We start from the raw sequence: 18,524 nt of genomic DNA on the forward strand, positions 1-18,524 counted from the left end.
TTGCCCGTGTTCTGTCTCTCAAGCAGCTTTGTGCCCCCAAAGAGAGCCACTTTTCAAAACCTCTTAACTTCTTTTCCCGGCTAGACTGCGAACGGGGGACGTCAGGGGATTCCTTAACGTGGTTCATTATAAAGTCCAGGCTGGAAACCAGGGACATCTCAGACTCTGCGTGTGCTTCTCCTGAAGCCGGGGAGTCCCTGGCGTGCATGCAGAAGGTACAGGCACTGTAGGAACTTCAGAGGTGGTGGCAGGTGCCAGGGTGTGGCTGCAGTTGTCTCCCTCTTCTCTTCCAGCAGAAGGAGCCACCTCTGAGACAGAGAAGAAGAGAGACAGGAGTGGGGCGAAGAGCGGGAGGCTGGTGGAGGGAGTAAGAAGGAAGGGGCGGGGTGGGGGCGCGCTGCGCGGGCGGGCGCTCGCGAGGCTCGGGCTCGCACGCACGCCGCCTCTGTTTGTACACAGTGCGCTCCCGACCGCCGGCTGGCTCGCTCGCTCGCCGCCAGCTCACGCTTCATTGTTCTCCAAGTCGGCAGCCCGGCCGCCGGCCGCAGCGAGCCGAGCCGAGCCGAGCGCACCGTCTGCGGGTCCGCGGGCGCGGGGCTCCCGGCGCCCCGCCCCACCCGCCGCGCCTCGGCCGGGACCCACCCGCCGCAGAGGCTGAGCCCGCCGGCCACTCCTCGGAGCTCGCCCACCTCCCGGCGCCACCCGAGCGCAGGCGAAAGGGGAAGCAACATTCCTCTCTTGGGTCACCCCTCTTTCTCGCTCTCTCCGACAATTTGTTTCAGGAGACGCTGCGGGAAGAAGACATCTTCTTTAATCCTCTATCGGGGTGGGGTCTGCCGCTGTCCTGCGGTGCCACCTCGGCGACACTACCCACCGCCAAGACCCTTGACCATCGGGGTCACGTCCGAGAGACGGGATCATGAAGCGCTCGGTGGCTGCTTGGCTCCTGCTTGGGCTCAGCCTCAGCGTCCCTCAGTTCTGCAGAGGTGAGGCAAAGGGCCGGGGGCTGGCGGCGGCGGGACAGGCGGTGAGTCCCCCTGGGAGACACCGCGAAGGGGCTGGAGGCGGTCCCCGGGGCGCGCCCGGAGTGGCGAGCCCTGTGGGCGGCCCGGAGGAGGCTGCGCGCCCTTTCCTGGGTGCCCTGGAAAAGTGCTTTGCAAAGTCAGAGCGGAGTGTTGGTGGGGCTGAGCTGGGAAGGGGGTGTGGGGTACCCAGATGAGATCTAGGAAAGATGGGGAGGCGGGAGAGAAATTTTGCATGGCTCACGGTCGCCGAGCAAACCCTCCCTGAGCCCTGTGGGTGATGCTGTATGCAGGCGCCAGGCGGGGCTTTCGCTGGGGAGCCAGGGAAGCTAGCTCGCCCCGGGCGTGGAGTAGTTGAAAGGGGAAAAGGCTGGAGACCCACCGGGCTGTCCGCTTACTGCCAGGCCCACGCTGAGCAGTTTGCAAATCCGAACCTGGTGCTGGGAGTTTGGGCCGTGGGTGCGGTGGAGACGGGTCTGACAAGTCCGTTCGGCTTGCTCCCGTCTCCCCATCCTGGACGTGCTGCATCAATAATAGAAAAAAAAAAAAACAAAAACCCAGGAACCCGCCTCTGCTGTAACCCCAAAGGCCCGGAGCTTTGCTCAGCATTTCCTCCTGGTATAAGCGTAACTCTCGGTAATAAGGAATCGTGCATTGCAAGACAGCCCTGGCGCCCCCGCCCAGGAGCGGAAAAGTTGTAAGAGCTGGTCTGGTGGTGGTTTTCAATACTTGCATGAAATAAACCAGTCTGTTAAAAAAAATAAAATACAAGACTTTGAGGACTCTCCTGCTGAGTTGCGTAGCCGGCTTCCAGGTCCCTGGGAAGGCTGGTTTGTCAATACAAGTCATTCTAGCTCCATCTCCACTAGCTTTGGGGTTAAAGTTGGCTGCCTGGAAAGGGCCAGGGGGAGCAGCAGGGACCCTGGGTGGGTCATAGGAGGTGGACCTGAGTCCCTTGTGCGCCTGCATATGCAGGCGGCCCCCTCTAAGTGTTCCGTGGGTAATGAAACGGTCCGCAGGCTGCTTCAAGTGGAGAGCTGAGTGCAGTACAGGGTTTAAAATGCTGTTGTGCCTCTCCAAAAAGGTAGCTGGATTAAAACATGCGTTGACTCTGATCCATTTGATATTAGACACGGCATGAATATTCTATACCATTTATCCGTGTACCCGTCCGTCTGTTTCACAGGAAAATTGTGAACTCTTGGGCTACAATTTGCCCAAGAAGCTGGGTGTTCCTGGCCAGATGCCCTCGATGCCCAGCTAGTAGCTATCCAGGTCGAGCCTTTCCTGGGGGAGGGGGCTTCCCTGCTCCCTCCCTCCTTTCCCCAGAATGTGGCTATTTTTCCCCAGCGTGTAGGCGTGTGTAGGTGTGTGCTTCCCTGGCGTTTACAATCTGCCCTTCCATTTATCAGGCAGAGGCAGCCACTCCACTGAAGGTTAAGGGATGGTAACGGCTCTGTAGTTGCGCTGCGGAGTCTCTCGTCGATATGAAAAAGGCAGTGCTCCCGCTACCGAGATTTCTTCTTTCTCTCATTTCCCCTCTGGATTCCTCCTGCACTTTGATCCCTTAGCGGGAATGGAAAGGAAAACAGCAGGCACTCCCAGCTCCACCTTCCTACCCTGCCTGCCTTCCCACCACAAACCGAAAAGCACACACTCACGCACACACGGGCACCTACTCCATGCCAACATCGCCTCCACCATCAGTCCGGCACCCGCGTGGAGGTGGAGAAAGTGCGTCTAGCGTGTGGGGCCGCGCTTGCCTCCCTAGGTCTGGTTGCAGGAGACCTGGGGCATCGTGAGTCCGGACTCTGTATCCAGGCTCTGCACCTAAACCTACCCGCGCCTAGGGAGCTTACTCTGCTAGGCAGTCCAGCCTTGGTGTTTCCGGCTCCTAGACAATGCTTCGGCACTCCACGTTCTTTGGTAGATTTCTCTTTTAATTCCAGTCCACCTGTGGGGAAAGGGATAGAGGGCTGTAGGAAAGAAATGGACTGCTTTCCTTGAGCTCTTTTTGTTAGACTTGCATCTTTCTAATTTATTCTCCCTTAGCCCTGCAAAAAGGCAGAGTGCATCTTGCATGACAGCTCCCAACAATTAAACTTTGAACAAACTTATTGAAGCTAGTGTTAATGATGAGAATTGCCCTTGCACGCCCCCCCACTCCACTTCCCCAGATATAGTTTGCCTATTGTATACCTTTTATGAATTGGTTCCCTGTGTGGGTTGCAATTTATGTGCGTTAATGACTAAGATTTAATAAGGACATGTAATTCTTTTTATTAGTCATTTTTATTTTAAAATTAAACCAATGGATCAGTCAGATTGAATATTTTATTAACTCTTAAATTATTCATCGTTGTGGGTTGCTCTAAAAAATCCAATACATGCGTACAGTTGCAACAAGCACGTGATATCTTATGCAATCTGTCCCTGTGCTTGCAGTTTGTGTCTGAAGTCTTTAAGCAAACAGCACTATCTAAAAATGTCTAGACATGTCCTAAATACTGCGAATCACTGGCACTTGCGTTTGCTTTTTTAATCAGTGGTGATTTTTAGTTAATTCTACATGGGGTTCAGTTAGTACTTGAATAATCTCACTCCAAGTGAAAACACCCATGCTTCTATAATTACTTTAACAGTGTCTTTGCTGAAATAACAGATTTCTGTACTTTTAAAAATTATTACACATTAGTGTCTTCATTACCTGATTTACAAGCTCATTAATTTTATACTTTAAATGCTAACTTCAGATTCTAAGTGAAACATCTAAAAATAATTTTGAAATACTAAATTAAACATAATAACTAAGTGAAGATAAAGTATCCTGCTGTGACAGTTTGACACAGTGCAAAGCCTTGACCTCTGTTATGATACAAAACACATTCTCCCACCCCCCCCACCCCCATCCTAAACAGTTTTTTTCTGATTATTTCTAAATATTTTCTTAGAGGTGAAATGCATTTTGTTTTATATGGTTTGGGGAAGACACATAAGAATACAAATTAAGGGTTACAAAATTGAAACAGTCTATTCTCTCTTCTGTGGTCTTGAACTTACAAAAGATCTTCAAAACCAGGCAAATGTCTTTTACTTCTAAACTCTTCTCTAAAACTCTCTTATTTTTCCCAAATATCTTATCATCAGTGTTTATATAAAATGTGTATTCAGGATGTAGGGTATTTTTAATAAAAATTTTACTAAAAATTACCTTTAATGCTAGATATATGACTTTTCTTTCTCAGAAAATGATAGCAATGCAAAGGGTTAAAATATACATGACTAAAACTAAAAAAGCCTGGTTACTCAAAATCATGACAAAGTACAAGTTTGACAATTTTTAGATTCTAAATTAGTAGTCCAAACTCTTATTTTCACTGATATTAAAGATAAAAATTTTAATTAGGTAATTTATTTTTTAAACTTTTCATCTTTTGAAGGGTTTTGATAATGGGATGGACTGTGTATGTTATCACTTGTATCCGGTTGTGAAAACCTGACTGATTTGAGAGTTTCCTAAAGCCTAAGAAGGTTAATTCTGATATTTGTTGTTTATTGAATATATTTGCAGGTGCAAACAGCTTTGAGTATCATTTATGATGTAGTAAGTTTATTACATCCCTTGCCAAATAAAGAAACCCACAAAAAAAATGGGTTTCAGAACTCAATTCAAATCAGATAAGAACCAGCAAATTTTGCAAATATGTAATTAATTGTATGTATTCTCTCATAGCTAATCAGTTTACTCCTATGAGTTTATGTGAGTTTGAGTTTATTCCCCAAATAGTTTGCAAGCTGACTTTATTATGTTTAAAAAAATCATAGAAAACCAAAGTGAAGCTGTTCCTATTATTCAGTTCTTATCTGTGTTTTAAGGAAGACATCAAGCATGTTTTTGTTTTTTAAGTCACAGCCCATGTAATGATTACCATCTTTTGATGAATGAAAGAAACCTGTGTTTATATATAAAAACTTTAGGTGGCTCTGTGAAATGGATTATTGAAAATTTTCACATGGTTAAATGATAATGCTAGAAATTAAGTACTTAAGCTGAATGAATTGCCACTTAATTGTTACTGAAAATATCTCTAAACAGTCTTTGCTTTGTGGGAATTGTTTAAGGGAAAAGTAGACTGGGATGCACTGTGCCCTTGCCAGCAGGTGTCAGGATAATCAATGGAGATATTTTTAAAGGAGGGATGCAGGTCGAGGGGAGTAAAGGAATAAATGCTTATCTGCAAATCCACATAAAGTGACTTTCTACTTTCTGTGAAACTGATGTTATTAGTTTTCATTGCTCCCCTGAGAAAGAGAGGGAAAGTGAGTTGTAAGGACCTATTGCTTGTACCACAGGACTTTAACTTGAGGCAGAGTAGTTCTAACCACCACACAGAAATAAATATATGTCAAGGTTGAACCTTTATTTTTCAGGGGTTTCCTGAGTAACTTACAAGGAAATGTACTTAGAGCTAAGAGGCACTTGTAGTAAAGCAATTATTACTGAAATGTTTGGAATACTTTTAAGCTTACATTCTATATCCACTATAAATTTTATACATGGAAATGCTGTTCTATTGATTTATGGGGTTGTATATTCAACTATTTATATGTACAGATCTATAGTCCTGAAAGAGATTACCACTTATTCTTTTTGTCACAGTTTTAAAGTGTGTGTTTCCTGGAACTTGCAAGTTTCAAAATAAGCCATGTGGCCAAAAGAGAATAAATGACATGATAAAGTTTTATTATTACCTGTTTCAGACGGGCATTAATCCTTGTATATGTGCCTTGTGTTTCAGTATCTGTCAGTGACTTGATATTGCTTATTTTTCAGTTCAGTTCAGTTCAGTCACTCAGTCGTGTCCGACTCTCCGCGACCCCATGAATCACAGCACGCCAGGCCTCCCTGTCCATCACCAACTCCCGGAGTACACTCAAACTCATGTCCACAGAGTCGGTGGTGCCATCCAGCCATCTCATTCTCTGTCGTCCCCTTCTCCTCCCGCCCCCAACCTTTCCCAGCATCAGAGTCTTTTCCAGTGAGTCAACTCGTCGCATGAGGTGGCCAAAGTATTACAGTTTCAGCTTTAGCATCAGTCCTTCCAATGAACACCCAGGATCGATCTCCCTTAGAATGGACTGGTTGGATCTCCTTGTGGTACAAGGGACTGTCAAGAGTCTTCTCCAACACCACAGTTCAAAAGCATCAATTCTTCGGCGATCAGCTTTCTTCACAGTCCAACTCTCACATCCATACATGACCACGGGAAAGACCATAGCCTTGACTAGACGGACCTTTGTTGGCAAAGTAATGTCTCTGCTTTTTAACATATTATCAAGGTTGGTCATATTGTTTATTTTTACTTGGTCCTTAGTGAATAACCTTTCCTCAAAGGTTAGTTCTAGCATCTGCTGATATAACCCTTAAAATAGTATTAAACAGTAATATAGTATTTAATAACAGTAATACAGTATTTAACAGTATTAAAACAAATTCACCATCGCACCATTTCTATTATACAGATTCTCTCAGTTTTTTTATGAGGTTACTGATATCATGCCAAGTAGTCTGTCTCCAGTGGTATATCCTTTCTGTGACAGAGACCTCCTCAAATAACCCCTTGGAAATGGCAACCCACTCCAGTGTTCTTGCCTGGAGAATCCCAGGGACAGGGGAGCCTGGTGGGCTTCTGTCTATGGGGTCACACAGAGTTGGACACAACTGAAGTGACTTAGCAGCAGCAGCAGCATTTCTTTTCTGGTTAGCAACTAGGGCACAGCATCCACTATAAAAATTTGTCATCATTATTGAAAAGTTGTAAATCTCCAACACATTGTGGCATTTGCAGTTTGCTTTCTTGTGGGGAACAACAACAAAAAAAGATAATGTAAAGCTGCTACTACTAACTCCTGAGGTTTAAAAACATAAATGGAAATAAATTAGGATCTGAATTATGGAGCAACTCAGGATTTTACACCTTGATTTAATCTGAGTGTCCTGCTTAAAACTGTCAACTGGTTAACAGTTTATATCCACCCCACTTGTAGAGACGTCTCTTGCTTTACTTGTAGCACAGAGCTGAGAACCTAGGAGAAAACATCAAAAACTCCTAACCACTTAAAACAGATAATTGCGTTTCTGCCTTAAATCATATAGCAGAGTCTATTCTCTTGGTTCCCAGGCTCACTATAAACTGAATCCCCAAAATTAAAGGCATATGAAGTAATAAGTCAGGCTTAATCAGAGCAATAAAACATGGCAGCTACTAGACAAAGAGGAGATTGAACAAAGTATATGTAAAAGCAAAGCTTCCTTACAGTGTAAGAAACTAGAAACCTTTATTTGGGATGGGGGAGGGGTAAGTCTAAAGGCCAAGAGGCTTTACCCTGTCAGAGAATATAGCCCTAATTTATACAGATACTGATTATGTATACTGGGAAAGACTCACGACCCGTATGTTCAACATTTGGGGGGTACAAAGGCACTGAGATGTGTTTATTTTTGAAGAGATTTTGTCCAAAATGTTTAAGCGTGAAAACCTGTTTAAAGGTAAAAGAGACATATCTGAAGAATATGCTGGTTTGAAACTTTGTTTTCCCATCATTTCAGAGATTATGTTTTTATATGTATTTTTTTATTGCGTTTCTCCTAACGTAATGAATGAAGGTACAAATTATCAAATACTGGACTCAATTTTTTAGAAAAGAAGTAGATATCAGAATGCAGATAAGATGTCCTGCAATTATTTGGTTATATTTTAGAAGAAAATGTACTGCTGTCTGTTTTACTATATGCATTATGATGATGATAGTAGCCATGTAGGATTTGTTCCACAGAAGATTTAATAGTGCATGAAGTAGAATGGAGGATTTAAGTTCAAGAATTTAAGTGAAGGTTTTTTAAGTACTAAAGCACTTTTGAATGTGATTGTTACTATGGAGAAAGAAAATTGACTGTAGAGCTAAGCCTTAGTCTTTCCATTTTCTAAAACAGGTCTGTATCAAACTGATCAGTCTCTTTAAAAATAATTTACTGTAGGGTATCAGTCCATAGATGGAAAGGCCAAAGTTTTAATCTCTTGTTAAATGGTTTTGTGTATGATTGAAAGTAGTCTCTAGATGGGTCAGGACACCATGCATTCTTTTAGGTTTATGCTTGGTATTTGATAAAGGCATGTATTTTGGGAATGCACAGTAATCCTCTTCTTGTACTGAGGTTAGGATGATCATTTACATTTTACTGCCACTGGAAATTATGTGAACACCGCCCAAGTTAAATAGGCTCATGACTCTTGAGCAGAGAAGACTGTAACATTCAAGTGGGAACACTGAAGTATATTTTTATTTGAAATATTTTGTGGAACGCCTCCCAGTAATGCAGAGCAGTCTCCCATTTATAGGCACCAGTCTTATCTGTGCTCACATCTCTAGTACCCTTTTCTTCTCACATGTTTGGCTCCAAATATTAATTGAACTCTAATATTATCCACACTGTCTTTCCTATTTGTTTATTCATCTTTTTTCTTTCATGTCTGTTTAAGCATCTTGCTAGATAAATTAGCAAGGGACATTTGATATTTTTCTTTAGTTAGTAAATCTGACATTTATTTAATACTTGTTATGTGCTCCCATGTTCTAAGTACCATCTTTGATTCTCACAAGGATTCTATGAAGTGAGTCGTATTATTATTTACATATGAATGAGAAAACAAGAGATACAGAGAGGTTAAGTAATCTCCCAAATAAACAATCTACTAAGTATCTCATTAGAAATAGGACCAGTTTAAATCTAGAGCTTGCTTTCTTAAATACTGGGCTATGCTGTATTTCAATAAGTCACACATCCTTTATGTCACGGAGATAGTTTGTTAAATGATTTTCTTATTTGTAGAACACACACATCATGTCCAGTTTCTGTTTAACTGGTAGGTATTTTGGAAGGGACAAATTATATTTACTTTCTTAGGACAATATTTTTAAAATTTTCAAATTTAATTCGGTAAAACATCAGTACATCTTTTCATCTTCAGAAATAAAGTTTGGTGTATACTTGGTCAGAAGGAGTTAATATGTCTTTCAGAAAAATGCATCACTCATAGGAATAGGGAAGACAGGAATTAAAGAGAAGTTGAGAAGTGATTCAAAATGCATTTTCTTCAAAATCTTGCCACTCAATTTTACTTCAACTTGACTTTTATAATTTACGTGGTTTTCTAGGATTCCATTTCTCCATGGGTACTCAGTTTGATATGGTAAGAGCATGCTTTCCCTGTAATTTTCAGATATGTCATGTAGGACAAAATGATTTTAAAGGTTAATGGATACATAATGTAGGACATAGAGGTTTTAGAGGTTAGCTAGGTTTTCATTTCTGCAGTTTAATGAAGTCGTTTTATTTGCTTTACATCCATTCTCATTTAATTTTCTGTGTAAATCCATTAAGAAATTGTAGCCAAACAAAAGCACCAAATGGTGCTCAAACCATATTAGCCAGAAAATTATTCTTTATGATTTTGAGTTTTTTAACCAAAATATTTATTTTTTAAAACTGGAATTGTATTTCCTTTAAATATTTTACAAAATAATGAAAATTACATCATCTGATATGAGATCACTTTGTTAATATCTTCTTCTGTACATATGTACAGTATTTTATAGTTTAAATAGACCATTCATGATTTATTATTATATTTTTCCCCTAAAAATAATAAAACAATAGTTTAAATTTCATAAGCATTTCCTATATCTATTCTAGGGGACATAAGCAGAACATTCTTAATGTCATTTAATGGATAAGGAACATTAAGTTCGAGAAAGTCACATCACTTACATTCAACATGTCTTGTAATTCAAGCAGCCAATAATAGAATTTGAACTTGATTCTGTGTGTTCTGATTCTAACTTTTTTTTTACTCTTTTCTACTATCCCATTTCGCTCAAGTTAGCTATAGTTGGTGTTTTTTTATTTTTGTTTTTTTTCCTTAGTTCTTAAACTCACAAGATGAGAAGGAGGAGTTGATGTACTACTTGGATTTTCAGAAAATATTCTTACTGCCTCTCAGGACAACATTAGCACTTCCTTTCCATCAGTATATAACACTTCCTTTTCTCTTTGGATCCAATTACTAACCATGATACGTCTTGAACTTCCTCAAAGGCTTCTTCTCTATCATTTGCCCCCTGTAAGCTTGTGACTCTCTTAACATTCTGGTGTTAAACTTCCTGGAAGTTCCCAACACTAAGTAGTCCCATCTCCGTTTTTAGGTACTTGCTGGCAATGCTGTTCATTAGACTTTCTCATCATGTGATTTGGTCATTTAACAGAACTTGAAATTTCTCAGACATTCCATTATTACTAGAATTTTCTCTCTTTTTACCTCTCCTTGTCCTTCATTCCCACTAAACTCACTCTGATCATTGCTCTAATTTTCAGTCCTTCTTATCTCTCTTCTTTTCCAGCCTAGTCTTCATGGTTATCCATTTCAAGAGATACTCAACCATTTGGGAATTTTTCAGCCAAAATGCTTTCATCATTTTTGCTTCATGAAATCTCAGACTATGATAATTTCCAAAGTCCCTTTCCCCTCTCTGGTCATGAGAAAACTGGAGTTCTGTCAAGAAGAGATAGGATCCACTGGAAATCCTGGCAAATTTGAAAGGCTGAGCTGTGGGTCCAAAGGGGAATGAGTAAGAAGCATAGAAAGTGATGATATGAGGAATAAGATGATCTGGTGATTGCAGTAATTCTACTGTAATTAATTATTGATAATTATTAGTATAAATTTGAGAGTATGACCGTAGGAGTCAGGATTGAAGGAGAGTAGAAGACAAGATTTCTGAAGGGAGAGTCAAAGCATTTGGAAAAATCATGTATGTAGGTACCAAAATTCCAAAAAAATTATACCAGGAGAAATATTTTGGAGACACGGTGTGTGAACCGGGGATACAAATCTTTAAGGATTGAGAAAATGTGGTACAGAGATCAAGAGATAACTGTAATGGGGGTAATATTGGAGAATAGAGGTCTCTGGCATGAAACTGAAACTGGGTAGGTTTTTATTGCTGTTGTTTGAGAGGAATGGGAGAATGTTTAGGAAGTTGCATTGAGGAGCCATGAGTTGCACTGAGGGACCCAAGCCACATCTCATGTCTGGAAGCCACGGGAGAGATAATGGTAACCATGTAAGAGGGCTGCAGGGTAAATAATGACTCAGAGGAGAGATGGTTTCCTCTTGAGCAGGAAGGCAGATGTAATAGCCTAGTCCTAGGCATCATGCTCTTTGAGTCTTCATCCTACGCTTTTTGACACATTGAGCTCATTAAAATAATTGATATGTTCACTAAGAGCTATGCTTTTAAGCACACTGAATATGTTTTCATATGCAACAGCTCCTTTAAGCCTTACAAAAATTCAGGGGATTATTATTATCCCCATTGACAGATAAAGATATAGACAGAATAATTCTATTCTGAGTGATAAGCACTCACAACTAGGTTTTATAGACCCAAGTCCGGAACTCTTCTCACTTTAGCAAAATTACAGAGAAAAGCCTTAAATCCAAGGAAGGATCCCTTCTAAATTTGAAGCACAGCTGGGTAAGATGTCTGCAGTTGTGCCCTGACCTACTTTGTCCTATTCAGGCCTCTGCGTATTTTGAGGTCTGCAGAGTTCAGGCTACAGGGTATAATGTCTGTGTCTGCATGGTGCCTTAATCCTTGCCCATCTCGGATTATTTGTTCAAATGGTTCTTACTGGAAAACAGCATTATTACTATGGGAAGTTTTTTTTCTTTTTGTAACATGCTCATAATTGTGCAACCTTGTCCATAAAGAATTCTTTTTTCTCAAATTTACATGTTTCAGATATTTGTCAACCATGATGTTCCTTCTCGAGTTTCTGACATGCTAAAGTCGTACATATTTTTCCTTTAATCTGTCCCTGTAAGCCATTCCTTTCATCATTTTAGTTGTTTCATTTGGAATCTGTCCAAGTAGCCTACATATTTATGCAACAGGCTTGCCAAAGTCTCAAAAGAGAATTCTAGGGATGTGCTTCCTAAAATAATGCCACCCACATTAGTTTGTACTTTTTAATTGTGCAAATACGATTGTTTTGCTGGTTAAGTTTTTCTATCAGACCATCTTTTTCCAAGTAATACTTATCTATGCCTTTTTTATTTCATAATTTTTTTTGCATTAGCCTTCACTGGAGTTTTGCTTTATATTTTTCTTCATTCTGTTTTCAGTATAATGATCATTGCTACTATATGATGCATTCTCTGCCAACAGAATCTCAGAATAATCTGATTTCTTCCCTGCAAATTATATTATTCTGCTACTTATTGCTGTTTTAATATCATGTACATATCACCTAAATAATAATGCAATGTACAAATTCCCATCCTTAGCTTTTTTTGCATATTTATTTATTTTTGGGTCTGTGAAGTATTCATTATCTTCTTGAAACCATCATCTGCCTCTATTCCTGTCCTGTATTTTTCCTATTGCTTTATTTCTTGCTATCTCCTCTGATATGCTGCCATTTTCTGTTCCCAGATCATTCCTCAGCTTAAACTGCACAACCTCAGAGAATCTTTCTAAATAGCTTTCTCCAAGTAACTGAGGCTTCAGCACACATATGCAAGCACGTGCGCACGCGCACACACACAGTATACTCCTGTCAGTTTCTATTATCTGATCTTTTTTGAAATTACAGCATTTTTCAAAAATCATATAATCACTTGCTTGTTAGCTTATTTGTTTTTCTCTCTTGTTTGTAATGTATTCTTGCAAGCTCCATCGGGGTGGAAGAATATTAATGTATATGAAAAGTGAAAGTGATATTGCTCAGTTGTGTCTGACCCTTTGGGACTCCTTGGGCTGTAGACTGCCAGACCCCTCCGTCCATGGGATTTTCCAGGCAAGAATACTGGAGTGGTTTGCCATTTCCTTCTCCAGGTGATTCCTGACCCGGGAATCAAACCCTGGTCTCCCACACTGCAGGCAGACTCTTTATCATCTGAGCCACCAAGGAAGCTATTAATGTGTATATCCACCTGCAAACATGATGCCTTGTGTAGAGTAGGTACTCAATATTTGTTGCCTGAATGGCGTACATGAATGAGTGAAAAATATGGATGAAAAACAATGCTGCTCATGTATAAATCTTTCTCTGGTTTAAAAAAAAGTATTCCTTTGATAGACCCATTAACTCATTTAATAAATTCTTATCTACTTGACGCACCGATGCAGTGACGTGTGATTTATAACACAAGTGATACACTCTTAGAAAGCAATAAATACGTAAGTAGTGGCAAACGCTGAGAGCTGGATAAATAAATTACCTACTTGTTTCCACAGCTATCTAACTTATAAACACTTTAAAATCAAGATTTGGGTTTTACCTTAAATTATCAAATTGCAATAACATAGTCATTGAATATGGAAGATAGTAAGCTTCAGACTGTCATTCTGTTATCAAAAGTTGACAAGAAAAGTATGTGCAACAAAGGCAAAGCACTTGGTGTTTTTCCTTGTCAGGTGGAGGAGCTGCAGGTAGTCCTTTAATCTGCTAATTGCCCAGGGTCCTGGCGATCACTCCCATTAGCTCTACCAGCAGTGACTTTCCTCCAAACCTATCTCCTTTTCCTCATCCCCCTACACAGCGACACCTGCGAACCCAGATGTACTTGGTAGAGAGGAAAAGACAGGCTGGGTCCTGTATCTGCCCAGGAACCCAGAGCCTCTGAAATAGCTCTGTTTAGGGTTGCTTGTCCCACTCCAGTACTCTTGCCTGGAAAATCCCATGGATGGAGGACCCTGGCAGGCTGCAGTCCATGGGGTTGCTAAGAGTCAGACATGACTGAGCGACTTCACTTTCACTTTTCACTTTCACGCATTGGAGAAGGAAATGGCAACCCACTCCAGTGTTCTTGCCTGGAGAATCCCAGGGACGGGGGAGCCTGGTGGGCTGCCGTCTATGGGGTCGCACAGAGTCAGACACGACTGAAGCGACTTAGCAGCAGCAGCAGCAGGGTTGCTTGTGTCATGACAATCTTTATGTCACCACAAACTGCTCTTTATCCATCTTTGGGCAACTATACTTCTGCCTCTCTTAAATGCCTCAGTGATTCTGAAACATTTTGTATTCTTGTGACCCCAGTAATTGTGTGATTTCCACTCCCAGTCTCAAAGCTCTGAAAATGACATATATGTCTATAAAAGATATAATGGCAAAGGATTAAGTAGAAAAAAATTTATAAAATCTATTGCTTTGCTCCTTTTTATGTGATAAGAAAGAAACTTTGGGTTTTTTTGTTTGTTTTTTTAGGGTCAGCTGAAACTGCAATACTTTGGCCACCTCATGCGACGAGTTGACTCACTGGAAAAGACTCTGATGCTGGGAAGGATTGGGGGTGGGAGGAGAAGGGGGCGACAGAGAATGAGATGGCTGGATGGCATCACCAACTCGATGGACATGAGTTTGAGTGAACTCTGGGAGTTGGTGATGGACAGGGAGGCCTGGCGTGCTGTGATTCTTGGGGTTGCGGAGAGTCAGACACGACTGAGTGACTGAACTGACTGACTGACTGAAATCCTTATCTTTGTTTTGAAGTTTTAATTATTTTTGAACTTTAAAGTATATGCTCATTGAAGAAAAGTTAAAATGGTGACACTTCAGTGTATATTTAGAGACTTGTTTCAATAAATATCAAACTACTAGTTTTATAATTTATTCAATAACTTTATTGAGTAGAGGTGGACACCAAGAACTGTTCTGGGTGTTGGAATTACAGACAGTGATCAAAAATTCCTGTTCACTAGAGCTTACATTCTAATGGAGAGAAACAGAGAATAAACTAAGGAAATTGTCTGGGAGGTTAAAAGGAGGTAGGTATTTCAACAGTGAATTTCATTTTTATCTAGGGTATTTATGTCAAGCCTGACTTCAAAGATATTAAGAAAGTGACTTATATGTTGCAAGTGTATTGTCTCAAGTTTCATTTGTCTTTATATTATGTTTATTATGCAAAAGTTAAAGCAAGTTTATTTTGTAAAATACATTTTATTTTCCTTTATGAATTCTGCTTTTGTTATCATATTTAAATGTGTAAGAATTGCCATTTGTTTTCCCCACCAGTGGTTATCTGTGTGTCCCAACATGACTTAAAACAGCTGATGGAAAATGTAGCATGTATTATACTAAATGATAGTATATATTTACATCAGTTCAGAGACATATTTACTGGGTTGCTTCTCCACTAATGTGACAGTGGCACTTGGTTTTAATTATTGTAGCTTTGTAATGTGTTTGTGTCACTGTGTATAATTATTTAGAAGTATATCTGAATGTGGTCTGGTGATATTTTAGTTGGGACGTTTACATCTGTTTTTATAAGTTATATTTTGAGCAATATTTACCAATTTTGGTTTTGGGGCACTAGTGGATATGCAGAATTAAGGGAAGCTTCTGTCTTGTGGAGCACTTTAAATGTTCTATAAGAATTTTCTGTTTCTTGAAGTTTTGACATGACTCATATACTAGGCTGTCTGACCTGTTTTTTGAATATAATATTTTCTAATTTATTCACATATATAGCATTGAAATGTTTGCAGAAATTCTGTTTAGTTCATGCAAATGCAGAGAATTAAAAGTTACATAATTCCCTCACCGTCCTGACAAAACTGCCACCTTCAAAGGAATCAGGGTCATCTTTTCTTCTGCTGTGTTTTGCTACCTAAAACTTCAACTTCTTCCAGTCCTAATGCCAGTCCACAAAAATAGCTTAATAAAAATTTCCTTAAGAATAGTAGTAGTGACACTATTTAAGATTTTTTAGCTAGTGTTATTAAATTGTTTTCTTAAAGAAATATACTTTATTTTGCTTTTTAAAAAGCTCATTTTCAAAATCATATATGGATCATAAACCTCAGTTTATTTTTGAATTAGCAGTTTCTTGATTATACTTTTCAATACAAGAATTAACTTAAATTTCAATACCAAAGTACAATCACATTATTGGAATTTTTCCCTTAGTAACTGTAAATGTTTATTATATGTATGTAAACTTTTAATCCTTTATTATAAAGGAAAGTATTAAGTAAGTTAGAAGAATAAAAGCCCTAATGAATGACTTCTTTAGTTCATAGTAGAGTTCACATGGTGATTACTATAAAAATAAAATATATTCAGAAGTCAACTTTACAAATAGGAAAACAAAAGCAAAATTGTTGCTAGAAATAATTTCTGTATATTCTTTGGCAAGTGGTATAGATCAGTTTGAAGTAACATTTCTTTATTACTTTAAGTAGATTATTTAGTTTTATATTCTTCATAATTCAAGATTACTTTGTAATATTAAATGTTAGTACAGCAGCTGCATAGTTTACCAGTCTAGGGTTGGAGTTTTGAGATTGCTGATATAACTTTAATTGGGACTGTATTATAAATTCAGTCAATTAGCTTTGGTATAGGAAGAGGCATGAAGAACTCTTCCAGGATCAATTGTTTTTGAAAGCAATTATTAGGAGCAAAGCTTAGCCCAGGCAACTGGAGCATGCAAAGTTTAACGATGACTTCTTGGACTCATTTATGTTGGTATATCAGTCTGAAAGTATGCATTTTAATATGTAACTGCATTATAGAAAACTTAATATTTATGTCATTTGGCAATATGAGGAATATAAACCATCACTCCGTAATGTTTATTAGGTAGCTTGGATCAGCCCTTTTTTTTTCCAGAAGTCTAGGAAAATACTGACTCTGAGGAAGATACAATTTAACAATTTAGAGCTTATTCACATGGTTTGCTGGTTCCCTGACTCATACAAAAGGAAATTAAAGTAACGTGAATTGATGAATAATTTGGTTGCTCTCCAGGAATTTAAACACTGTTGTTTCTTTTGTTGGAGTAATAATCATGGTATGTAGTAAAGCAACAAGGTATTATTGATATATGCTTTTAAAGCTGATAATCCAGAAATGAAATGGAAGCCACTCCAGGAAACCTACTAATACATGTTTGTAGTTAATACTTAATTCTTTGGCGTTACTGCTGATTTGGGAAGTTGGCTTATATATATCCTACATTAAGTTCATTTTGTTATTGTAGGGTGTTGTTACTCAGACTGCTGCTATGGAGCAACAGACAGAACACTCTTGTATAACCAGAGTATTTGTGACTTCTAGTTTAGGTTATTAGACTTATTATGTTGGGGTGGTCAATGTTGGTTCTTTGGGTTTATGAAAATTGCTGATATATTTGCAGTAACAGTTTTTAAGTGTTAGTTGCTCAGTCATATCTAACTCTTTGCGACCCCATGGACTGTAGCCCACCAGGCTCTTCTGTCCATGGGATTCTCCAGGCAAGAATACTGGAGTGGGTAGCCATTTCCTTCCCCAGGGATCTTCCTGACCCAGGGATCTAACCCAGGTCTCTTGCATTGCAGGCAGATTCTTTACCATGAGCCACCAGAAAGGTACTATAAATTTTAGAGGCATTTTGATATGCAAAAAAGCACAACAACCTGAAGTATCTAGTTCAGTGAATTTTCAAAATTGTATGTGCCCATTTAATCACTAACTAAAACATGATATAGACTGTTTCCATAATCCTACAAAATTCTCCCATGCTATATGTCCAACTAAGTTCCATCCTTTCCTGCCTCTCTCCAACATCTGTATTTTATTCCTGTCACCATAGGTTAACTTTGTCTGGTTTGGACTTCAAACCATTGTTAGGAGCGAAAGAGAGAGTGACTGAGAGAGAGGAAGTCCTTCTTTTTCTTGAATAATATTTCATACATTTATAGCACAGTTTGTTCTCTAGTTGTTGGACAGTTGAGTTGTTTCCTGTTTTTAGCTGTTATGCATAAGGTAATCTGAAAATATTATACACTTTTTTTGTAGACATGGATTTCATTTCTCTTGGATGAATGCCTAGGAATAGAATTGTTGAGTCATAGGCTGATATGTGTTAACTTGATGGAAACCTACTTGACAGATCTCTGAAGTACTTGTATCATTTTGCTCTCCCATATGTGTGAATGGTCCAGTTATTCCCATGTCCTCACCAAAATTTGTTCTACAGTTGACAAACAATGAAAGGTTTAGGGTCATTAACTCTCCACCTAAAAGTGACCCTCACAGTTTAAACTCCTGCTGTTCAAGGGTCAACTGTATTATTCTTTTGATTGTAACTATTCTAGTTGATAAGAAATAGTATCTCACTATATTTTAAATTTGTATTTCTTAATGACTTAGGATTTGAAGACATATGAGTTTCTTGACATTCATATATCTTTTGCAACCTGTTCAGTATTTTGCAAATACTACTTTTTGTTGTTTGGGCATTTTAAAGTTGACCCTGTAGAAGTTCTGTATATATCCTGGATATGATTACTTTGCGAGATAAATATAGCAATTTTTTTTTCTTAGCCTGTGACTTCCTAGTCATTTCTTAATAGTGTGTTTTGATGTGGAACTTACTGATTTTGATGAAG

The 18,524-nt window shown here is 39.3% G+C and overlaps 1 protein-coding gene across 2 annotated transcripts in view; it reads left to right on the plus strand.

The window, feature by feature from the left end:
• The first annotated feature begins 784 nt into the window (after window positions 1-784).
• EDIL3 (EGF like and discoidin domains 3) overlaps window positions 785-18,524 on the plus strand; it is a 512,079-nt gene continuing 494,339 nt past the window's right edge. For both annotated transcript variants that reach the window (XM_055430480.2, XM_055430481.2), the window contains exon 1: window positions 785-986. In XM_055430480.2, coding sequence (XP_055286455.1) covers window positions 920-986 — 67 coding nt within the window. In that variant the 5' untranslated portion in view covers window positions 785-919. The remainder of the gene's footprint in view (window positions 987-18,524) is intronic.

The sequence above is a fragment of the Moschus berezovskii genome, chromosome 8, assembly GCF_049115385.1.
Source record: "Moschus berezovskii isolate FMDL1 chromosome 8, NW_MosBer_1.0, whole genome shotgun sequence".
In the NCBI taxonomy this organism is placed as follows: domain Eukaryota; kingdom Metazoa; phylum Chordata; class Mammalia; order Artiodactyla; family Moschidae; genus Moschus; species Moschus berezovskii.